At 42.1% G+C, this 19284-nt stretch overlaps 1 protein-coding gene across 1 annotated transcript in view; it reads right to left on the reverse strand.

Moving 5' to 3' along the window:
• The window catches only part of enpp2l (ectonucleotide pyrophosphatase/phosphodiesterase 2-like), a 28484-nt gene that overhangs the window by 7949 nt on the left and 1251 nt on the right, over window positions 1-19284 (reverse strand). The window contains exons 2-24 of the mRNA XM_070922055.1: window positions 18035-18140; window positions 17354-17503; window positions 16165-16290; window positions 15999-16059; window positions 15634-15731; window positions 15356-15435; window positions 15018-15137; window positions 14365-14420; window positions 13254-13319; window positions 12475-12547; window positions 12253-12361; window positions 11313-11438; window positions 11191-11222; window positions 10923-11050; window positions 10239-10317; window positions 9668-9755; window positions 9257-9429; window positions 9105-9165; window positions 8535-8674; window positions 7162-7303; window positions 6465-6542; window positions 5227-5359; window positions 4681-4834 (exon numbers count right to left, since the gene is read on the reverse strand). Of these exons, the coding sequence (XP_070778156.1) occupies window positions 4681-4834; window positions 5227-5359; window positions 6465-6542; window positions 7162-7303; window positions 8535-8674; window positions 9105-9165; window positions 9257-9429; window positions 9668-9755; window positions 10239-10317; window positions 10923-11050; window positions 11191-11222; window positions 11313-11438; window positions 12253-12361; window positions 12475-12547; window positions 13254-13319; window positions 14365-14420; window positions 15018-15137; window positions 15356-15435; window positions 15634-15731; window positions 15999-16059; window positions 16165-16290; window positions 17354-17503; window positions 18035-18140 (2379 nt within the window). The remainder of the gene's footprint in view (window positions 1-4680; window positions 4835-5226; window positions 5360-6464; window positions 6543-7161; window positions 7304-8534; window positions 8675-9104; window positions 9166-9256; window positions 9430-9667; window positions 9756-10238; window positions 10318-10922; window positions 11051-11190; window positions 11223-11312; window positions 11439-12252; window positions 12362-12474; window positions 12548-13253; window positions 13320-14364; window positions 14421-15017; window positions 15138-15355; window positions 15436-15633; window positions 15732-15998; window positions 16060-16164; window positions 16291-17353; window positions 17504-18034; window positions 18141-19284) is intronic.

The following is a 19284-nucleotide window of genomic DNA, read 5'->3' on the forward strand; positions in this document are numbered from 1 at the left end:
TTCCGAGTCTGTCAAGACTCATATGATATATGTAGTGAATACTTAATAAGGTGTATAAGTGTATTTTTGGCTAAACTGAAGTAATAACTATACTGATATGATATGTATTTATGATTCTGGTGAATACACATTTTTGAACTGAGTCAAAAGTGTCACCTATTCAACCAACCAGCTGTGAAATATGGTCACTATCTCCCCTTCTGTTCCTGAGTTACGGTGAAGCTGACCTTTGACCCTTTGGGTAAAAAATGTCATCACTTCATGGTTGTATCCCATTAAACACTTGTGTGAAATGTTCCTGAGATATCAGGTTCACAAGATCTAATCAGCTCACCTTTCAGTCCAAGTGGAAGTTTGTGCCAAATCTGAAGAAATTCTAGAGATATCGCGTTCACAAGAATGGGAGGGGCAACGCGAAAACATAATCCCTCTGGCGGCTGCCAGCGTGTCACAGCCTAAACTCTTGCGTTATTGGCAAAAGTTAATTTGGGGTATTACTTTGACTCTGAACCCAGCCCCTTTTTAACCTTGACAATATGCGTATTTGTCGAGGATTTTACGTCTGCTAGCAAAGGAAATGATCAGTCCTCTGGTTAAAGCTGCACCCTCCAGCAGAGAGAAAAGGTTGCAAACTTTCTGAATCGTTCTTTTTAATTGTTTCCATGAACTGAGCTACATGCTCATTTCAAGGTCCTTTTTGGCTCTGTGGTCACCGCTTTGCCTAAAGTGATGCTCTATAATCTGACTGGCTGGTCAGACTGATTTGAGGGAAGCTCAGGCAGAAAACACGCCACGTGAAAAGGATTACAGTAAGTAACCCTGCTGGAAGGGATCAGCCAACACTGGTTCACCCATGACTACGATCGGCCCCGAGCCTCAGTGTGTTTTAGTTGTCTAAAACCAAACGTGACAGTCATATGAACCTTTTTTGTAACGGTTACACAAGTTTTGGAAGGCGCTGACAAACAATGTTGAATTGCGTACAATCAGAGAACGCTCATACGGGCTGATTCCATATGAGACAACACACTAATCCTGGCCTGAGCTAAGCGTCACAGCACACAGATCTGTGGAGTAGAGACAAATGTGGACACTGCAGCCTCTACGTGTATCACAAAGCTAAATCGGACATTTTAAGCTTTTCGGTGGAGTCACACAAAGTTCAATCTCCGGAAGAAGTTTGGTTTGAGGATGCATTGACCTCCATATTGCTTAGGTCAGAGACATGTGGACGGCTGCAAGTAGCCGTGTAAGATAGAATGAAGAGACTTGACGAATTTAGAAGAGTCTCTTAGTTTTCTATAAACACCAGGTTTATTACAGGACACCAGTTCTCCAGAAGAAGACTCTAACTGTGCTGCACAGACTTTAAGAGAGAGAGTGTGTGTTTGGCATTTCTTCGGCATGAATTGAACAGCTCTTCTTCTCAAACTGTGCTGAAAAGCATCAGAGAAACATGTATTCAAAAGGCTAAAAGCAGTGCCTGTGCAGAGCAGGGACGTCACAATTATGACTCAATCTCAACATGTTGACGTTCCGACTCGTGAGAAGGATCATTAACAACCATTGACAGAGACCCGAGACTTAAAACTAATGTGGGTCTACTTCCTACAAGAGATGTGCTGATCCCATATTCAGTATCAGTTGTTTAAGAGAGGGAGAAGGACGGATTGGGTGTCGGATTGGTCTCGGTATCGGCAGACAAGGTTGCAGTATCGGACATGAAAAAGTGGTATCGAGCCATCCCTACTTCCTACCCCCCTACTTGGGCGCCCTTGCATGGACCACTGCAATCTTCGAACCCGGCCTTCATTTTGATCTCAACTGCACACCTGTAAAGTTTGGTGACTGCATCTAGTTGACAAAATGTGTCCACAGACATGTAAACACCTGGCAAAGTACTCAAGTACGAGTACCTGCCGTACTACCGCAGTACGGTCGGTGCCTCCAGGACCACTTGTGAAAACAGGTGTCCCGTGATGACACACACACAGACTCACAAGGTGAAACCAGCTGTTAATCATCCGTCATGTTTGTTCTGACCGAGCACAGCAACGACCTCCTGAGTATGACTGTCAGAGAGTCATGGCATCTCATAATGAAACGCTTCCCGGTATCGTTTCCAGAATCCCTCAGAAATGTTCTGGATGAGTAACACCAACTTTCACCTTCTGCTCTCTCTTTTTGGCAAAGTAAAAGTGCTAATGCATACAAATATGTGAGTGTGTTTGTGTGTGTTTGTGGATTTGTTACTGGGCATTAAGAGATTTTTGACCTCACAGGAATTGGACTCTCAATCCACAATAAATAAATAAAGTAAACTATGAAGCCGGGGGAGCAGAAAGGGAGATCCCCTGAGCTGAGAGCTCAGACAGCTTTTCATATAGAAATATAGAAATATGGAATAAGCCTAGATTAATCGACTGATCACATTAATGCTGTTGACAGGGAACAGCCTGTTTTCATAAAGTGCTGAGGAGAAACGTTCACATCAATGACTCATCACAGTTACAGCAGCAGAGCACACGTATGGCGGCTGTTTAGGTTCAAATACTTAACTCTGTGACTTTCTGTTTGCTACGGTTTCATTTTCCGTGTACACATTTGCATTGTATGTGTAAACATGCACAGTATGTTTATCACCGTGCAGCAGCAGCACTTGCAGAGGCATTCTTAAACGACTAAAGTTTTCCTTCAGTAAACAGCAGAAAAGATTCCTGTGTTTTCACGTCAGAGCCAAAATAAATGTCAGTAAACCATCAAGACCATCAACACCTCCGACTCCTAAATGGAACTAAAGAGTCCAAGAAATGTCCCAACTGGTAAGTAGTCTGGAGAACAACGTGAGACGGGGGTGCTCCCATTTGACTGTGGGTTCGCAGGCCTGAAATGAACTTGCTCTGTATTTCATTTCCTAATAAAAAACACAGATAAAGCTCTCAGATGACCAACTTTAATTAAAAATCTCTATATTGTTGTCGGGGGTGTCACAGGGAGAGTTGGGGGGGGGGGGGGGGGGGTGCAGCCTCTAACAGCCTGAAAATGTACATAAAATGAGAAATTTCAAGAGCTACAGAAACCTGAAAAGGGAAAACACCGTTTGATCAAACAGTCCACGTGAGCTCGAGTCTTAAGATGCTGTTGTTTCTTGACGAAGATCTGAGAGCTAAACGTTTTAAAATAAATTCAGCACTGCCTTTTGTTTGTTGCATGACTTCTCCTGCACACCTGCCTACCAGGTAACACTACTCAAAGTTGAAGGGGGCGGAGAGAAATTCACCTAATATGAGCCAATAAATCAGTTTTAATGACTTAATGATATGTCTGTGAGTGACTGATGGTGAGAGTTCATCCATGAGGATCCAATTTGTCCTTCTTTGGTTGACTTTTGGCATAATGATGTTTGAGACATGAAGGAAACCTTCTATGACTCACTGTATCTGCCGTAATTATTTGTTATGAACAACAGTTTGAACAGACATCCGAGGCAGAAAGTCTATCATGGTTCATGGGATTCCCACGAATCAGTAAAAAGTGGGTGTGCTCGTCCTTGAAAAGGTGGTTTATCAATCATCAAATGATCTGGAATATGAAACCTCAACATGTTATAGTTGCCTTGTGTCCCCTTTGTGTCAAAAATAAAAGATTTTACAATTTCCCCAAACTGTGCCACTTCTCAGATTCAAATTGTGCAGCTGGTGGTGGACGGTAAAGTGTTCTGAAAGTTGTACTGTAACTCAGAGGAGGACAGTGTTCAGTTGTCTCGAAACTGCGTAAATTCCCTGAACACCACAAACAGAATCAGACAAAAAGGACCTGTTTTCATTAGCAGTGGCTTCGAATTATTTCTATTACGCTTTATCTGGGAGGACGGAGGTCAGTGGAGGAGGACGTCTCCAGATCCTTTACTTAAGTAAAAGTACAAATACCACACTGTAAAAATACGATAAGTATTATCATAAAAATGTACTTCAAGTATCAAAAGTAAGAGAAATGTGGAGAATATACTACATACATACTATATATGCAAGCATTAGATTAGACATTATAGCGCTGGTTGAGGTGGAGCTAATGATTATTTTCATTATGGACTAATCTGCTGATCATTTTCTTGAAAATCGAGAAATGCCGTCAAATTATCCCGAGCTCAAAGTGACAGATGTGGACTCAAACATTAGCTTCAGATGAATTTTTGAACACATTTTTACATAGAACATACTCATATTCTCACATAACTATTGTTTAAAGAGAGACCTGAAAACATATCCTTCAAACTATAAATCAGTTATCAAAACAGAAAACAGACTAATTACAGATTAATTGACTAATGGTTTAAGCTCAAATGTCTGTTGGGTAGTTTAATATTTTACGTATTTTAAAAGTTCTTCATATGTTTTGTATGTAAAATATAAATTAGTAAGAAGTAACTAGCAGCTGTAGCTTTCAGATACATGTGGTGACGTGTAATATTTGTCTCTGAAATGTAGTAGAAGTATAAAGTGTCATGAAATGGAAATACAAAAAAACAAGTACTGTAGTATTTAAGCAATCCAGCAATCCAGCGACCCCCCACCCCTCGCTGTGTCTTATTTTGTCACTAAATGTCCTGAGCTTGAATCCATGCAGCTGCAGTGGCAGCTGGGACAGCGCTGCCCCCTGCTGGGGACTGTCTGAACTTACATTGCAGGCCTCACTGTTGTCCAGTCTGTGTGGAAGCAAGAAGGAGAAGGTCCTGAGAGGCCCGTCACACTCCTCCACAGTCTGGTTCAGCTCCTGGCAGCTCGTCACCACCGTGTAGAAGTGGGTGGGGACGGGAGGGGGGTCGGCTGAGAACCTGGACGGGGGGGGTGATAGTGTGATAATAACTGGTTTATATGGTTTGTTTATAAGTTTTACTTCGTGGCTGGGATGAGACACAAAGACACTGTCATCCATCTGAAAGCTACTAAATACTTCCCTTACATGGACTTTCAAAGCATTTTCTGTCAAACTACTTTTTCCAAAGTCAGAAATGAAGCTTCAAGCTCAACTTTAGTTTCACTTTGTCAGATCAAACAGTAACATATTGTGTGTATTTATGATATTTTTGTAATATGATATCAGTATAATATTATCAGTCATTATTATGGGCTCTCTTTCTAAGAAGAAGGAGGTTTTCCTGCCAGTCACAGTGCAGGTAGAATATTCACAACACACATCAGGATCCACCACCGTGTGTTTCCTTACTCTCTTATCTTCTCTGTGGTGTCTCGGAGGCCGTCGTAGTTGTAGTCGAAGATGGGTCCAGAGAGAACATTGATGCCGTTGTTTTCCTCTGCATAACGCCTCAGCAGCATCCCCTGCAGGTAACTCCACACTCCTGCAGACAGGAGAAAAAAGTGAGGGGTGAGATGCTACGATACAAAGCAAATACTACAACAGGTAACAAGTCAGTCAGTGTCGTCGGCTTCTGATAGGACGGAGATTCCTTCCTAAACTCATCGGCAACATTTACACCTGGTGTGAAGATATCGGTATCTGAGAAGTCTTACGTGGATCTGGATCAGGACATGTTGAAGCAGGTGTAAATACCTTTACAGAGAAAACAACCCTTATAGATAAAGACGAACACACGCCCATTATTTGTATTCCAGAAACTGTTCCCAGCTGACTGTGTCTGAGTGTCTTAGAGACAAATCTCTGTGCATTGAATAAAAAGCCTTACAAGGATTCCCCCGGACAGAACATTCATTTACTTTAATAACTTGCCTTTAAAGGCTCTGGAGAATAAACTGTACATCAATATTTAAGCAATCCATTCAATGCACTTCCTTGATTAATTGCTTTATGAGTACACTTTTTCTTTGAAGGTGGCTAACAGCTGCAGGAAGAAAAGGAGAGAGGAGTGACCGAATCAAATGTTACTGAGGTAGAAGTAGAAGTTAAAGCCTTAAATGGGCTGGAAAATAAACGTTGTAATCTTTCTTAAAAGGGGGTTTGTGGTCACCCCCGCAGCCACAGGTCACTCAGGACTCTGGAGCCTGAAAATAAAACATCCTTTAATGTAACCAATCCATTTTCCAGCCTTAATGAAAACATTAAATTCTCCCGACACACTCTCTGTTCACTGAAAACAATGATGAATTATGTGTATCTGCATGAGTCGTGTCCTGATAAGTCCTCTCTCTCTCTGTCCACAGGGACAATGGGTGTCAGGACGTCCTCGCTCAGACCTGACATCACCACACTTCTGTTCTTTGTCTCATGTGATACGACTGGACTCGACTGATGTACAGGAAGAGACATAAACCTGATGATCACAGGCCGCCGAATAAAGCAGAAATAAGTGAAAATACTTGTTACACACACACACACACACACACACCCTGCTTTTGTTAAAGCACCTAAAAGTCTTGTTATTTGCCACCATTATGTCCCAGTTTCCTCTTGTGGATCTGTGAGTGTAAATGAAGCGTGTGACTCACTCTTGAAGGCGGGGTACATGGGGACGGTGTTGGTGATGAGGGAGGCGTCGTATCTGGACTCGGGAGACGACGCCAGCTCTGTCAACGCGATCACACGTACAACACAAGCTCTTATTATTCACATCAACTGTCGTCGTCATAGAAACATCTCAGAGGCGTAGAAGCAATATTTTTGTTTTGTGGACACCAGCAGAATCAACACATCCGTAGCAAGATCTGAATCAGCGTGAACCGGTTCTGGTTCACACTTCAGATCTGGTTCTAAGTCTAAGTTAGTCTCAGCTGTAGCAGCTCTGTATACATATATATATATATATAGAAGAACAAACGGCATCACATTATTAAACAACTACCTGTTGTTGCTTCACAGTGCAGTGAAGTACAGTCTGATTTGAACTGTACAGCTGACTCCACTACAGTGGATCAATCACTGGTTATTATCAATAAATAAAGACAAATTGATCGAAACCTAACCTCTACCAGAATTACAGTCTGGTCCTTTGATAAAAACTGTAAACTGTAACAACGATGGAGTGACTGCCTGTGCTCTGTGGTTTTATTATTTTATTTGTGTCATTTCCTGACAGCCTGTTTCAGATATCACAGGTGAGCATGAGCGTTTAGAGGCGGTGTATCAGGTGGAATACTGTCAAATAAACAAAACAACACTTGTCCTGTGGGCGTCCTGCAGGCCTACCTGGGGGGAACAGGAAGCCGTACGTGAGGTGGTTGTTCTGGCTGTAGGTGGTGCAGCTCTGACTGTGATCAGCTGACACTCTGGAGTCGACTCTGATACACTTAGTGCCGGTGGAAACCTCCGGAACAGGAGTCAGGTCCTCCTGAGAGACAAAGACACCAAACAGGAGGACAGAGAGGAGGACAAATAGACTTTACACGCTGTGTTTTCATATATAGTCTCATCTGCTCCCGTTTAAATCTTCTTGTGTGAGGCGGTTGGATAAAGAAATATCAGGTGAAAAGAATGATGTGGATGAAAGAGAGCAAACATGAGAGTGAAATAAAACGACAAAGATAAAAAGAGCAGTGTGGCGTTCGGATGTCCTCTGCAGCACACAAGAAGGTTCACGTACATGCATGCCTGTGTGTGTTTACTCATGTATGATGGTGTGTATTTATGTGTGTGTCCCATGAGAGAGCAGCTGCACCTTGTAAACCTGCAGCGAGTTCCTGTAAACATCCGACAAACATGCGTGTTCACTGTGTTTATTGGTGTTGCTGGACATGTTTGTGTTTATGTTTGCATGTTTGTGCAGCTCCGTCATGTTCTGCCCTGAAACAAACACACTGTCACTCACTAAACATCAACATGCATTGTGTGTCATTAGTTAGTCATTAGTCATTAGTCACAGTTTAACGACCTGACACCCAGTTTAACTACCTGAAAGAGGAACTGAAGGGGGGGGGGCAGACTGCATGAGGAAACATACAGTATTATCATGCTGTTAGTGCAAGCATGAGAAAGTACTGCACATACTGTATCACTGGTTTTTGGAGAAGTAATCTTGTGCAATAGTTTCAGAGCCTTCTGGGATCACAGTGGAGCTTGTAAGGTCCTAAAATTAAATCCTGTGTTCCAAGTTTCAATGACTTTTTCTTTATTTCAGTGCATGAAAAATCAATGAGCAACAATGAGCTGACAGGCTGCTGAAAAACACTGCTGTCGAAAACTCAAACTAAAAACAGAATCATTAACGTTGTTTAAAGCAAAGAGAATTTGTGCATTTCAAACACTCTCTGTCTATGCAGCCTACTAAAGTAAAACCTTTCCAAACAGTGGCTTAACTTTGACAACAAAAATAGAAAAATAAGGGATGGATTATCTATCTGCTGCAAGTTTCAAGTCTCCAAAACTTCATTTTCATAGAGTTAATTGGAAGGAAGGAAATCAGTATTAATGCTAAGATACAGCAAAGTTTGTAGAAAATGCTGTAAGAGATATAAAGAGTAATGGAGCTGTAGGTTATTGTAGGTCTCAATGCAATGTCCTCTTAAGTAACATAAACCAATAAGTGTGTGTGTGTGTGTGTGTGTGTGTGTGTGTGTGTGTACCTGTCGGGACAGTGTGTATGCTGTCCACAGAGGCATGGCCAGCTCTTTGCTGTATCCACTGATGAACTCCACATGATGAAGCAAACTGTACTGAGTGTCAAACATCACCGCTGGACGACCGAACGGCAGGTGGGTGTTGTCTGCACACACACACACACACACACACACACACACACATAAACAGACAGTCGGTTAAGTCATTAAGTCACAGTAAGTCCACCCCCCCCCCAAAAAAAAAACTGCGAGAGAAGGACGTCTCTGCAAAGAGGCCAAAAAGCATCAACCTTAAACCACTGAAATAAATGTCGAGTGAGTTTTACCACAGTATTTTGTATGATTACATCACGGCTCTACATGATAAAAAGCCGTCCATATTGTTGCAGTTCCTCCCGGTCACCAAAAGATGTCATAAAAGTACTCAGTGCTTCATATCAGTGACGTCTGACTTGACAAACAACAACTTTCCTCAGCTGCTACGCACAGCTGATCAGAGGTCCACCGTCCTGTCGCAGCACTTCCAGACTCTGATATTAATCCTGTAAAAGAGACCAAAGTGTGAGAGAAACCTACTGTAACTGTAGATTCCATCCGGTGCAGGACTGAAGGCTTCAATCACCTCCTCCACTTTGTTCTGTAACAGAAAAACAACAAGATGTCAGCTCGTTTTCGTGTCTATTGTGAAAATATATTTCTTTGGCGACGTCGTTGTCCGGCTGACTGACCTCATCGTCACAGCTGCAGCCCAGGTCGTGGGTCACAGCGGCATCAGAGTCGGACGCCGGTGACGGCGGTGTCACTTCCTCTGGCATGCTGGGGTGGTACAGCGGATCTTTAAGCATATCGTTCAAGCTGCCGTGTGTCCCGTTGTTAGGGGCCGGCTTCAACCCTAACAAGTCTGAGAGGGGAGCAGTCAGAAATGCATTTGAACAACCTGGTTCTTTTACAGTTTGTTGTGTGGCTTTTTTAACACTTCACAAATGAAAATATGGTCCATCAAATGGCCTAATTATGACCATACGGATTAAATCCAGTTACATTAAACTTGACTAAAACATTTCCATATGACATATATAATATGATATATATAATATAAACATATTTTCCACACCATTAAAGGCAAATAATATTCTCACCACACATGACGTTGTATAATTCTATATTTTCAAACTCTGGCACTCTTTTCTGGAACTTGAAGCTCGGTCCATGACCCATGAATATGGTCTGCATGAAGAAAACAAAGAAACATGGTTCACTGGTCAACCTGCAGTAAAATGAAGGTATATCATCTGTATTACAGTTCTACACTTCTTAAACAGTAGCTAAACAAAGTGGTCGTTACGTGTTATGTCAGAAGCAGTTTGCTGATGACACTGTGGTGATTATCACAAGACAATAACATTTGAACTATCTGTTGAGTGGTCACAGATGTGTGTTTATCAGTTATTTTTCTCTGGTTTCGCGGCAGAGCAGCTTAGCAACGTGTTTTATATTCTATACTTTTGTTTGAGTTGTAAGAAACGTCAGGATTTGATGGGTGCAGTTGGAGACTTCAGTCAGAGAAAAATCTGAGAGTTTATCTTAAAGTGATCATTTTATCAGACATCAGGTGAAATGAACCTCAGAGGTGTATTACAGTATACAGTTACGATACATCACATCACAGTCTGTAGTACAGCAGAGAAAAGCTTTGAAACTACACGGTACCCTCATGCTGGTTATCTTGTTGTCAAAGCCGTGGTCACCAAAGAAGCCACAGCGGGTCCTCAGTTTTTCTGGCATTTTCCTGAAGCAAATACAAAATTATGATGTTTTTTCAACATTTAAACTTCTGTGATACTAGAGAATATGAGAAGTTTAATGTGAATAGTTCCTGCTGAGAAGTCGCTGAAACAGAAATTACACTGTTATAAAAACTCCTTAAATTCTGTCACTTTTGGTTGAAAGTCTGTTCATCAAGTCATCAAGTTTTTCTTGGGTTTATTTTGATGGGAAGTTATTTTTCACTTCATCCAAACATGTCAGCAAGTTTCCATTTATCCCACAGACGACCACACAATCCCTCAACTCAATTTAAAACAAGGAAATTACTAACATTTTAGGGACGCTGGCCCCCAACTAGACTCATTTGAAAGGAATATGGTTCGACATGGTTTGGTAGTAAATAGCGTCCATCTGGCTTTTGAGGTCGACTTTCAAAATGACACCACGCAGATGAAATGGTTTTGTCTTATGCTTATGGTGTTGACAGTGTAAAGCTCAAAATAAATCCTGATTCTAATAAACTAAGACGTGATCGGACTCGAGTGTAGAAAAACTTGGTCTTGGTCTGCGATATGCTGATTTATTGGTATTAAAACATCAGAACTGAACCAGTTTGTCACAAGATACCTGGCGATGTGCCACTTCCTCTCCATCAGCAGGTGGACGTCCTCGATCCTGCGGTTGTTGGCGTAGTGAAGCCTCTTGGGTAAATTCTGCTTCAGGTACGGCTTGAAGTGCTGAGTCGGCATTTTACACTGAAACAGCAAATACGAAGGTGAACGACCTGACCTCTGTCTTTCTCCCACACAGACAAACACAGGCAGCACTGGACAGTTTGAGAAGTTACAGGGAACAGGGTTTGTGCTGCGACTGTGTGTGTTGTTGTAGTACTCACAGTGAGGTTTGCAACCACAACTTTTGGGTCATCTGGAAAAGAAAATATCATGTCAAAATGAAGCCTGTTTTATTCTTTTAGAAGTCTGATACAGTCTAGAGTTAAAACCCCTCTCATCTTACACGTGGTGGATTTGGGGTCTCGGGGTCGTATTCTGCCCAGCGAGCCGGGGATCAGCATGATCTCGTCGATGTTGAGCGGGTAGCTGCTGAGAAACTCTGTCCGGTCACAGTGGGCCTCCTCCATACCTGAGAGGCAGAGAAGACAGCCTCGGTTTGTGTTATTATTATCACAGGGTCGTTTTTCACCTTCTTTTCTCTTCATGCTGATAGTTTCGTTTTTATGAGCCAAGATTTTGACACATCTGCCTCTGAAACTTGTGCTTCCACTGACAACGAATTAAAAAATGAGACTTTGTGCTTCTCAAATCATTGAAAATCTTGTCTTTATCAGAAATAATGTCCCCGAACACCTGCAGGCCTCAGTCTCAACAGTTGTCATAGGGACTATATGTTTTGGAGGAAGTGGTTCCAGTAACAACTATCCAACTGACCCTGCCAAATTTGAGACCTGACTGCTACCCGAGACCTGAGGCTAATCTTTTGCTTTATTTCAGCCATTACCGTCTGTTAATGCTAATGTAGCTAATGCTAATGCTACGTCTCTTTTCCTCCCCCCAACAGATGACACATGAGAAAGAGAGTCAGTTCTTCATAAATTACATTTACACGACCAAACCTGAACCTGCTCAGAAGCCCGATACTGTGGGCAGCGGAACTGTGGATTAAACCAGGAACTTGTTTCTTGAAAGCTTTGAGCATCACAAACAACATTTCATTGACCTCAATTAAAACCTGGGTGCATAAAACCACAACTATTGGCTTGGCTAGATACTACTGAGTGACAAAGTGTGTTTTTGTAGGTGGCGAGTCATTATCATCATCAGTAACTAACATTATGATGTATTTGTTCTTTCTGGGGCTTTATCTGTATCCCTTGTAAACTCACCTTTAAATAAACTGACATAAAAGATCAGATATGAAGACTATCTGGAGGTCTTACCGTGGTCTCCTACGATGATGACGTTGATGCAGCGATGAAGGTTCATCTGCTTCAGACCGTTCATCAGCTGACCAATGATGTTATCGATCTCCCTCAGAGGGTTGTCCAGCTACAGACGGGGATAAAACCAGAAATGACATGAGACATTTCTGAAGATTTAATGACGTGATGGAGAGGACAGACACTTTCAGCAGCTTCACAACCCTCAGGTGTCACGCTCACCTCACTGCTGAGCGGTCCCAGCCGATGTCCGAAGGTGTCGGGCTGCTCGGAGTGGACAGCGTAAACGTACGGCCTGAAGAGAGGCAACACAGTTAACCATGAGGTCCAGTTTGTGAGAGCTTTCTGAGGTCACCATGATGAGAAACCCTAACCCTAACTCTTCGCTGAGCTTGTTGTTTCAGACAGTGAGCAGCCTCACCGCACTATAAAAACACATATCAGCTCGTGACCCCTTCACTGACCCAACGCTAAAAACAACCTTTATCTTCAAGCCTTCAAGAGTTGACACTTGACTAAATATAAAACACACAGACTCAACTCTTATCCCACTGATATGCTGCTGGCACGGTTTTAAAGCTGAAAACTAATTATTTGGAAGAGAAAACAAAAATAAAATGTGTCATCATTAATCAAACGCTGCATTATAATTATCAATGAATTCCTCGTTCAACTTTAACACAGACATAGAAGTGTCTCTGCACTATAACCAATAGCAATACAACACTGCATCCTTCTCTCTTTTCACTTGTTAAAAACGAATATGACTAATAGCATTAATAACAGCTGCATTCGATGTAGGTGGCGCAGCTCCAGGGGCCTGGTGCTGTGTATACTGTGTTGGCTCGCTGTCTTGGCTCACAGGGACACTTCACTGGAACTGAACCAACGTTAATGTTATTAGTTCAACCTGGGCCTTTTTTCTGCTACTGAAAGTCAAAGTTTGTGCCATGAAAAAGATCCAAGTTTAACAGTGAAGCCTGAAGAACAGAGAGATGTACCTCTGATCGTCAGGCAGATGCAGCCAGCGCAGGATGGTCAAAATCCTCCTCTCCAGAGGAATCACCCTGAAACCAAACATCGTGAATAATGAGTAAGAAGTGGGTTTTCTATTATCACAGATTCTTAATACTTGACTTACCACCTGTCCTGACAAATCTTTATAGTGTTTGTGTGCAACATGTCCTCTGACAAACACAATAAGTGGAAACACATTTAGAGCAATAAATATTAGCCTAATTACAATCAATAGAAATAATGTTTTTGTATAAAAGCTGTGATTTCTGCTCAGTGCCTCAACGAGCTGGTGTTTCTGCTGCTTCGAGTTTTCAATGGCCTCTGTTGTGACTGAGTGTGTGTGGTTACTGTCCCGTGTCTGTGTGTATCATGATGTTTGGGACTATTGTCAGTCGGGCTCAGGATGTGACGAGCGCTCAGCCTCGTGATCGTTATGCAAATGTTTTCTGAAACAAATCTGTCTGTGCTGTCGTTGAGACGAGCCAAAGAGAAAAGAGTCTTTAAATGTTTAACCGGTAATAAGCCGATAATCTCGGAGCTATTCCTGCCGGTTTACTTTGGTAATGACATTATGATATAAATTAAGAAAACTTAAATCTTATTATTTCTTTGAGAAATGCCTTTAATCAGCCATTTTGTAGATTTTGATTGGATTTGAATTTTTAGATTTGTTTTTATTTCAGAGTTCACAAAAAGACTGCAAAGCTGCAACATGTACACTGCGTTTTCAGATGTGTCCTTGTCAGTGTAAACATGGCCTCAGGTTTTGGCAACTGTTCAAGTGTCTCTCTGTACTTTTTAGAGAGCCACAGAGGGAAGTTAGATATGGCAGTTAGCTCCTGCAGTCAGTTTTGTTTTACTAATCAAGATGATAACCAGGGAGCATAGCCGCAGCAGGATATATTACGTAGAGGTGGTCACTATATTACTGTTGTAAGTTCAGCTTTTAGAATATCGCTTTGACCAAAACACTGGCTACATAAACACAGTAACTACCCGTAGCCTTTATGCTCTTAGCTCTTTGTAGGTTACCAGTGCAGTGCTGCGTTCAGTGTCTGAGGCCATTGAAAAATATTCCAGTACTAACTTAAGTACCAAGGCCAGAAGAAAGTGCCTGCTTTCACTCCTTGTTCCTCTGCCGTGATCCAGATCTGTAAAACAGAAAAGAAAGGAGGTTTAAAGTCCCTCTTACACTGTGTTATGTGTGTCCTTAGCACACTAGTTAAGATTAAAAATCCCACAATGCAGTGCTTCACCTTTGTTCCTAAGATCATATTGAAGTCCATACTACTAGCTGGCAGTATGCAGTAGGTGCTATACCTTATTATTGTATACCTTTTGTCCAGTTAATATACAATAAATCAACTTTACTGTTTCGCACCAACAGGAAATGATGCAAACTGCAGCTCCGGAGAGTCAATTTAACTTCACAAATAGAAAACAAAAGGTTTTTAAATATTTTTTAATATTTATGTTGTCTCTTTTCCAGTGTGAAGTGTGTAATATCCAACTGGAATAGATATAATATCAGTCTCTCCATCAGATTCAGGGAAAGATTCCAGAATATGAAACTAGACCTAGTTACTGTGAGCTTTGTGACTCAAAACCAAAAATCACCCTAATGAGCGACGTGCAGTAACTGTTTGCTGATCAGTGCAGCAGAGTCTTCTTTCACTGTGGTTTATTTAGCCAGCCTGTGAGTTTGAACTGATTCCAACTCAATCACAAGGTATCTAGAGTTTACTCACAGGCTGTCCGCCCCACCAGCGGTGGTTCAGTTTCTCTCTGGTGCGCAGGCTGAAGGTGGCATTAAACACCGGGTCGTGCATTGTGTTCCCCACAATCCCGTGGGACTCTGGATACAGACCCTGCAGAAAGATCCCACAGAGCAACGTCACTACAGTCAGTATATCAAAAATCAGTCCGGCAGCAGCGGCACAACATGAACCGGCTGTAGGGTCTTTGAACGTGGCTGCTGGCAAACACCTGTATTGACTCAGCCTGACGTAGGAGTTCATACTAAGAGCCTAACGTACTGTCCCCTCTGGTGTCACGAGATAAACATCTGAACCAGTCATTCACTTACGGTGGCTAGGGTGTATAAGTTTGGGAAGGTCTTTGATGGGTAGACTGGTCGCATGTAGGGTGCTGAAGTACCACACGCTCCTAAGAGGAAACAAATGTAAACCTTTCATTAAACTTTAAAAACTAAAATCAAGATCAAAACCTGCAATTTACTAGACGATACATGTTAACTGCGGCCGAACTACGTCTTGGACAAGAGCTTCTCTACGATTCACACAGTCACACAGATCACTACAGCTGCATTTAGGAAATCAAACCTAAGTAAAGAAGAAGACGTACGGAGTTTGTGTATGTTGGGGATGACAGATTTGCCCTTCTTCAGGTAGGAGGCTCTGAACCCGTCGACAGACAGCATAATGAGGGGAGGACGGATGAAGCTGAGCAGAACAAAGATGCAAAGAGTAAATTCACCTGAGGCAATCGGCATGTCAAACACATGAAAAGAGCTTTGATCAACTGGAGATTTTTAACTTTTTAAAGGTTTGAAATCCTTATAAATATGGTACGTATTGCTTGAATAGAAAACTATCTTCATCCAAAGACTCATAAATAAAATAAAAACGAAATATTCAAATATGTGTGTTTTGCATTGGCATGTTTTGTATTAACACACACTCTGTGTGTGACGTCAGTTTCAGACTCACCCTGCAGGGCATTCGGCACTCTTGATGTCCTCACAGTCTCCTTGCACCCATGAAGTCTCACCTCGTATGGAAACAGCAGAGTCACTACCTACTTTCATGCACACTCATTCTCAGTGTTATGAGTGTTATATGATGCTAAATGGAGACAACATATCTGATGAAGTACCTTTGCAGAGCGACTTGTAGTTGGAGCAGCAGTCTCCTCTCTCCAGACAGTCCTCGGAGCAGTGGCAGGCGTGGTCGTCATTCCTCTCCTCCCCACAGCGATCCTGCTTGCACTCAAAACCTCCGGCTGAAAGGCAGCAAAGAGGAAGGTTCATTAAATATCACTTTATTACAGTAACCTTCAAAAAGCTCACGACGAGGCTGACAACCGTGTGAAAAACAGCACCAATGAACACACTGAACTGTGAAAAATTACATCTCAGGCAACACAGTCTGTTACAAATCATCCAATTACTACGAAAGCGGACCTCGTAAAATTCAGAATTTTTTTTCTTTTGTTTTGGAAAACGTCCCGGCGTTGTTGGGCTTAATGTTTTCAAGATGAAACTCTCTTCACTCTCTAAATTAGCATCAGGTGAAAATCAGCATTTTGGCTGGACAGCTGCCCTTTGTCCATGTTATATCAGCTACAGCACTTATCTTGTTGTGTACACTGAGCTTTCTAAGTACTGGAGCTACTGTAGTACTGCTGCGTACTATTACAAACAAAGTAGTAGATATATAACTCTACTACTGCTTACTGTAACTGATATTATCAGGAGTAGCAGCATCAATAAATAAATCTGTTTAAATATGTGCACAAAATGTGTAAATAACATGATCACATCCTGCTGCCCCAAATACTCACTAGAGCACCAAATGTGGATGAATCCGCCGCTGAAAATAGTCCCCAACAAATGTACTATTTCCCCCTGTTTTAGTGATGTTAACTTGAAACTACAGTGAGCAGCTGTTTAAAAACTTAAAAACTCTACTTGCCAGGTGTTTTTAAAGATTTAAATCTTGTGTAGGAACCAATGGGCACGGGTCTAAGAGGCGTAGTAACACATTGTTGGTTTGGGTCTTTTAATGGGCTTTGTTGACAATAAGAAAAATGTAGAATGGACCAGCATTTCCTTTAAGATACATGGAAGTACATACGGTACCCACTGGGCTTCCATAGTGGCACCATTTCTCTATGTGTATTGATAATATTAAATCACCTGAACTACAAAAATCTGTTAGCTACTGAATACAGCATGGCTTAAATCAACGTTTTCTGTGATACAACACACAGCCTCCGTCTGAGAACAATGTGTTAAAGAAGCTAAAAGCAGGAGAAGATTGCGGCAGGGAGGCGTCACACTGACCTGTTTTCAGGCAGTGCTCGTCGAAGTCGGAGCAGCAGCTGTAGTAGGTTTTACACAGATTGTCACACCTGCATCCTGGAGGTTTGGCCTCCTCCAGCTCGAAGCACCTCCCCTTGCAGGAGCCCGCTGAGCTGACCCACTCTGAGACGGCTGGAGGGGGAAGACAGTTAGACACAACTGCTGCAAACATGCTGTATTCATCTGCAAAAGGTTTTTTTCTTTCTTAACATTTCTATTTCTATAGCAGCGTATGTGGGCCTGTTTTAGAAACTCATTGGTATCTGAATTATGAGACCTGGCTGCCGAACAGTAATATTTTTATGTTATGCATGATGACATGATCCTCGTGTTCCACACCCGTGTTTGCTTTTTCTGCAGCATACTATTAATCCTGAGATGTCAGAGCATCCATGAATGCACCAAAATGGTCCCTGCTTGCAAGTGGGGTGAAATAATTCAATAAAACAACTAAATGAAATGCACTGAAACCACTGGCTGCCTGGAGGGAACATGTTGTCTACTTTAGTAAATGGTCTGCAATAATGTTCAGTATTGACGGCATGTGAACCAACAGTTTGGAGGTTTTAAACACGTACAATCAGCTTTATTTCACTGATGATGAATTGTTTAACATGTAAAAAAGCATATTTTTCCTGAATCAAGCGTGAAGGCTGTCCTCACGTTTAGTGTGAGTTGGGGGGTTGTCTCCTCCATCTGCAGGTCTACTGGCTTGAAAAACATAAGCCCTGCCGACATCAGTACTCCACAGACAGAACACAACCACTACCTGCAGGAAACCACAGAACACACACATTCAATGATTATTTGTGGACTCCAATATATGAAATCTCACTTTCCACTCGCTCGGGTCAAAGGTCAGGATCAGCAGCGGCTCAGGGGGGAGCAGAGCTTCAGTGTCTTTCTCAAGGACACTTGATGAGGATGCTTACCAAAATAGAGCCTGGAAAGGTGGTCACTTTACTGCCTCGTTGCCCTAACTAGGAGTTTGTTTTCTTCTCCTCTGAGATACATTCATGTTCACGCATCACCAGAGGGGTCAGAGGTCAACGGGCAGTCAGGAATGGCATCGCTGGAATAGTTGGTGCGATTCCAGTCCTCCAGTAGCTCAGCGAGACGAGAGGACACGAACCCACTAAAGATAAAGGTTCACTTCCGGCCAAAGCCACACAACGTGCCGTACAGAGCTGGTTAAGATGTTGACATCAGTGGGCTCAGATCCTGCTGAACTGCTCTAAACCAGAGGTGCTTAACTGTGAAGTCATCAGGTACACGTACATCAGCCAGACTAGTCTCCGAGGTCAACTTCACGTCTGTCAAAATACATTCAAAAGGTGGATTTTTCTCCAAACAGAAAAGAAATAATGAGGAAAAAGAACTACGCTGCCTTTTCATCAAGACTTTGTTCACATTTAAGGACAATTTAAGACCCCAGCGATGAGTCAGCATTCACCTGTTGAATTCAGGCAGGTGAAGCTTTTGTTCACTCTCTGGACACGAACAGTTGGGCTGCAACTTGTCATTATTTAAATGATTTGTCGATTGTTTCCTGGACTGTAAAATATGAACACGCTCAGCTCACAACTAGACGTTGAAAAGTGGGTGCTGGATCCTAAATGTGGTGAATAATGAAAGAGCAGAACTGGGATAACACTCGACTGTGAACAATCCAGTGGAAACATTTTCAAGTTCTGATCAACAGTTCAAAACTAAAAGAAGTTCAATTTACAATGAAATAAAAAAAAAAAACAGCAAATCATCACGTTTGAGAAGCTGGAACCAGAAAATGACATTTCTGCTTGACTTCGTTTAAATCATTAACACATTGGAAAAGGAGTTTTCTTTCCAGCAGCTAAACAGCCCACAGAGTCGTTAATGTCAGATACGGCTACATCTCGGCTTTCATGTGAATG

Source organism: Enoplosus armatus, chromosome 16 (genome assembly GCF_043641665.1).
Source record: "Enoplosus armatus isolate fEnoArm2 chromosome 16, fEnoArm2.hap1, whole genome shotgun sequence".
In the NCBI taxonomy this organism is placed as follows: domain Eukaryota; kingdom Metazoa; phylum Chordata; class Actinopteri; order Centrarchiformes; family Enoplosidae; genus Enoplosus; species Enoplosus armatus.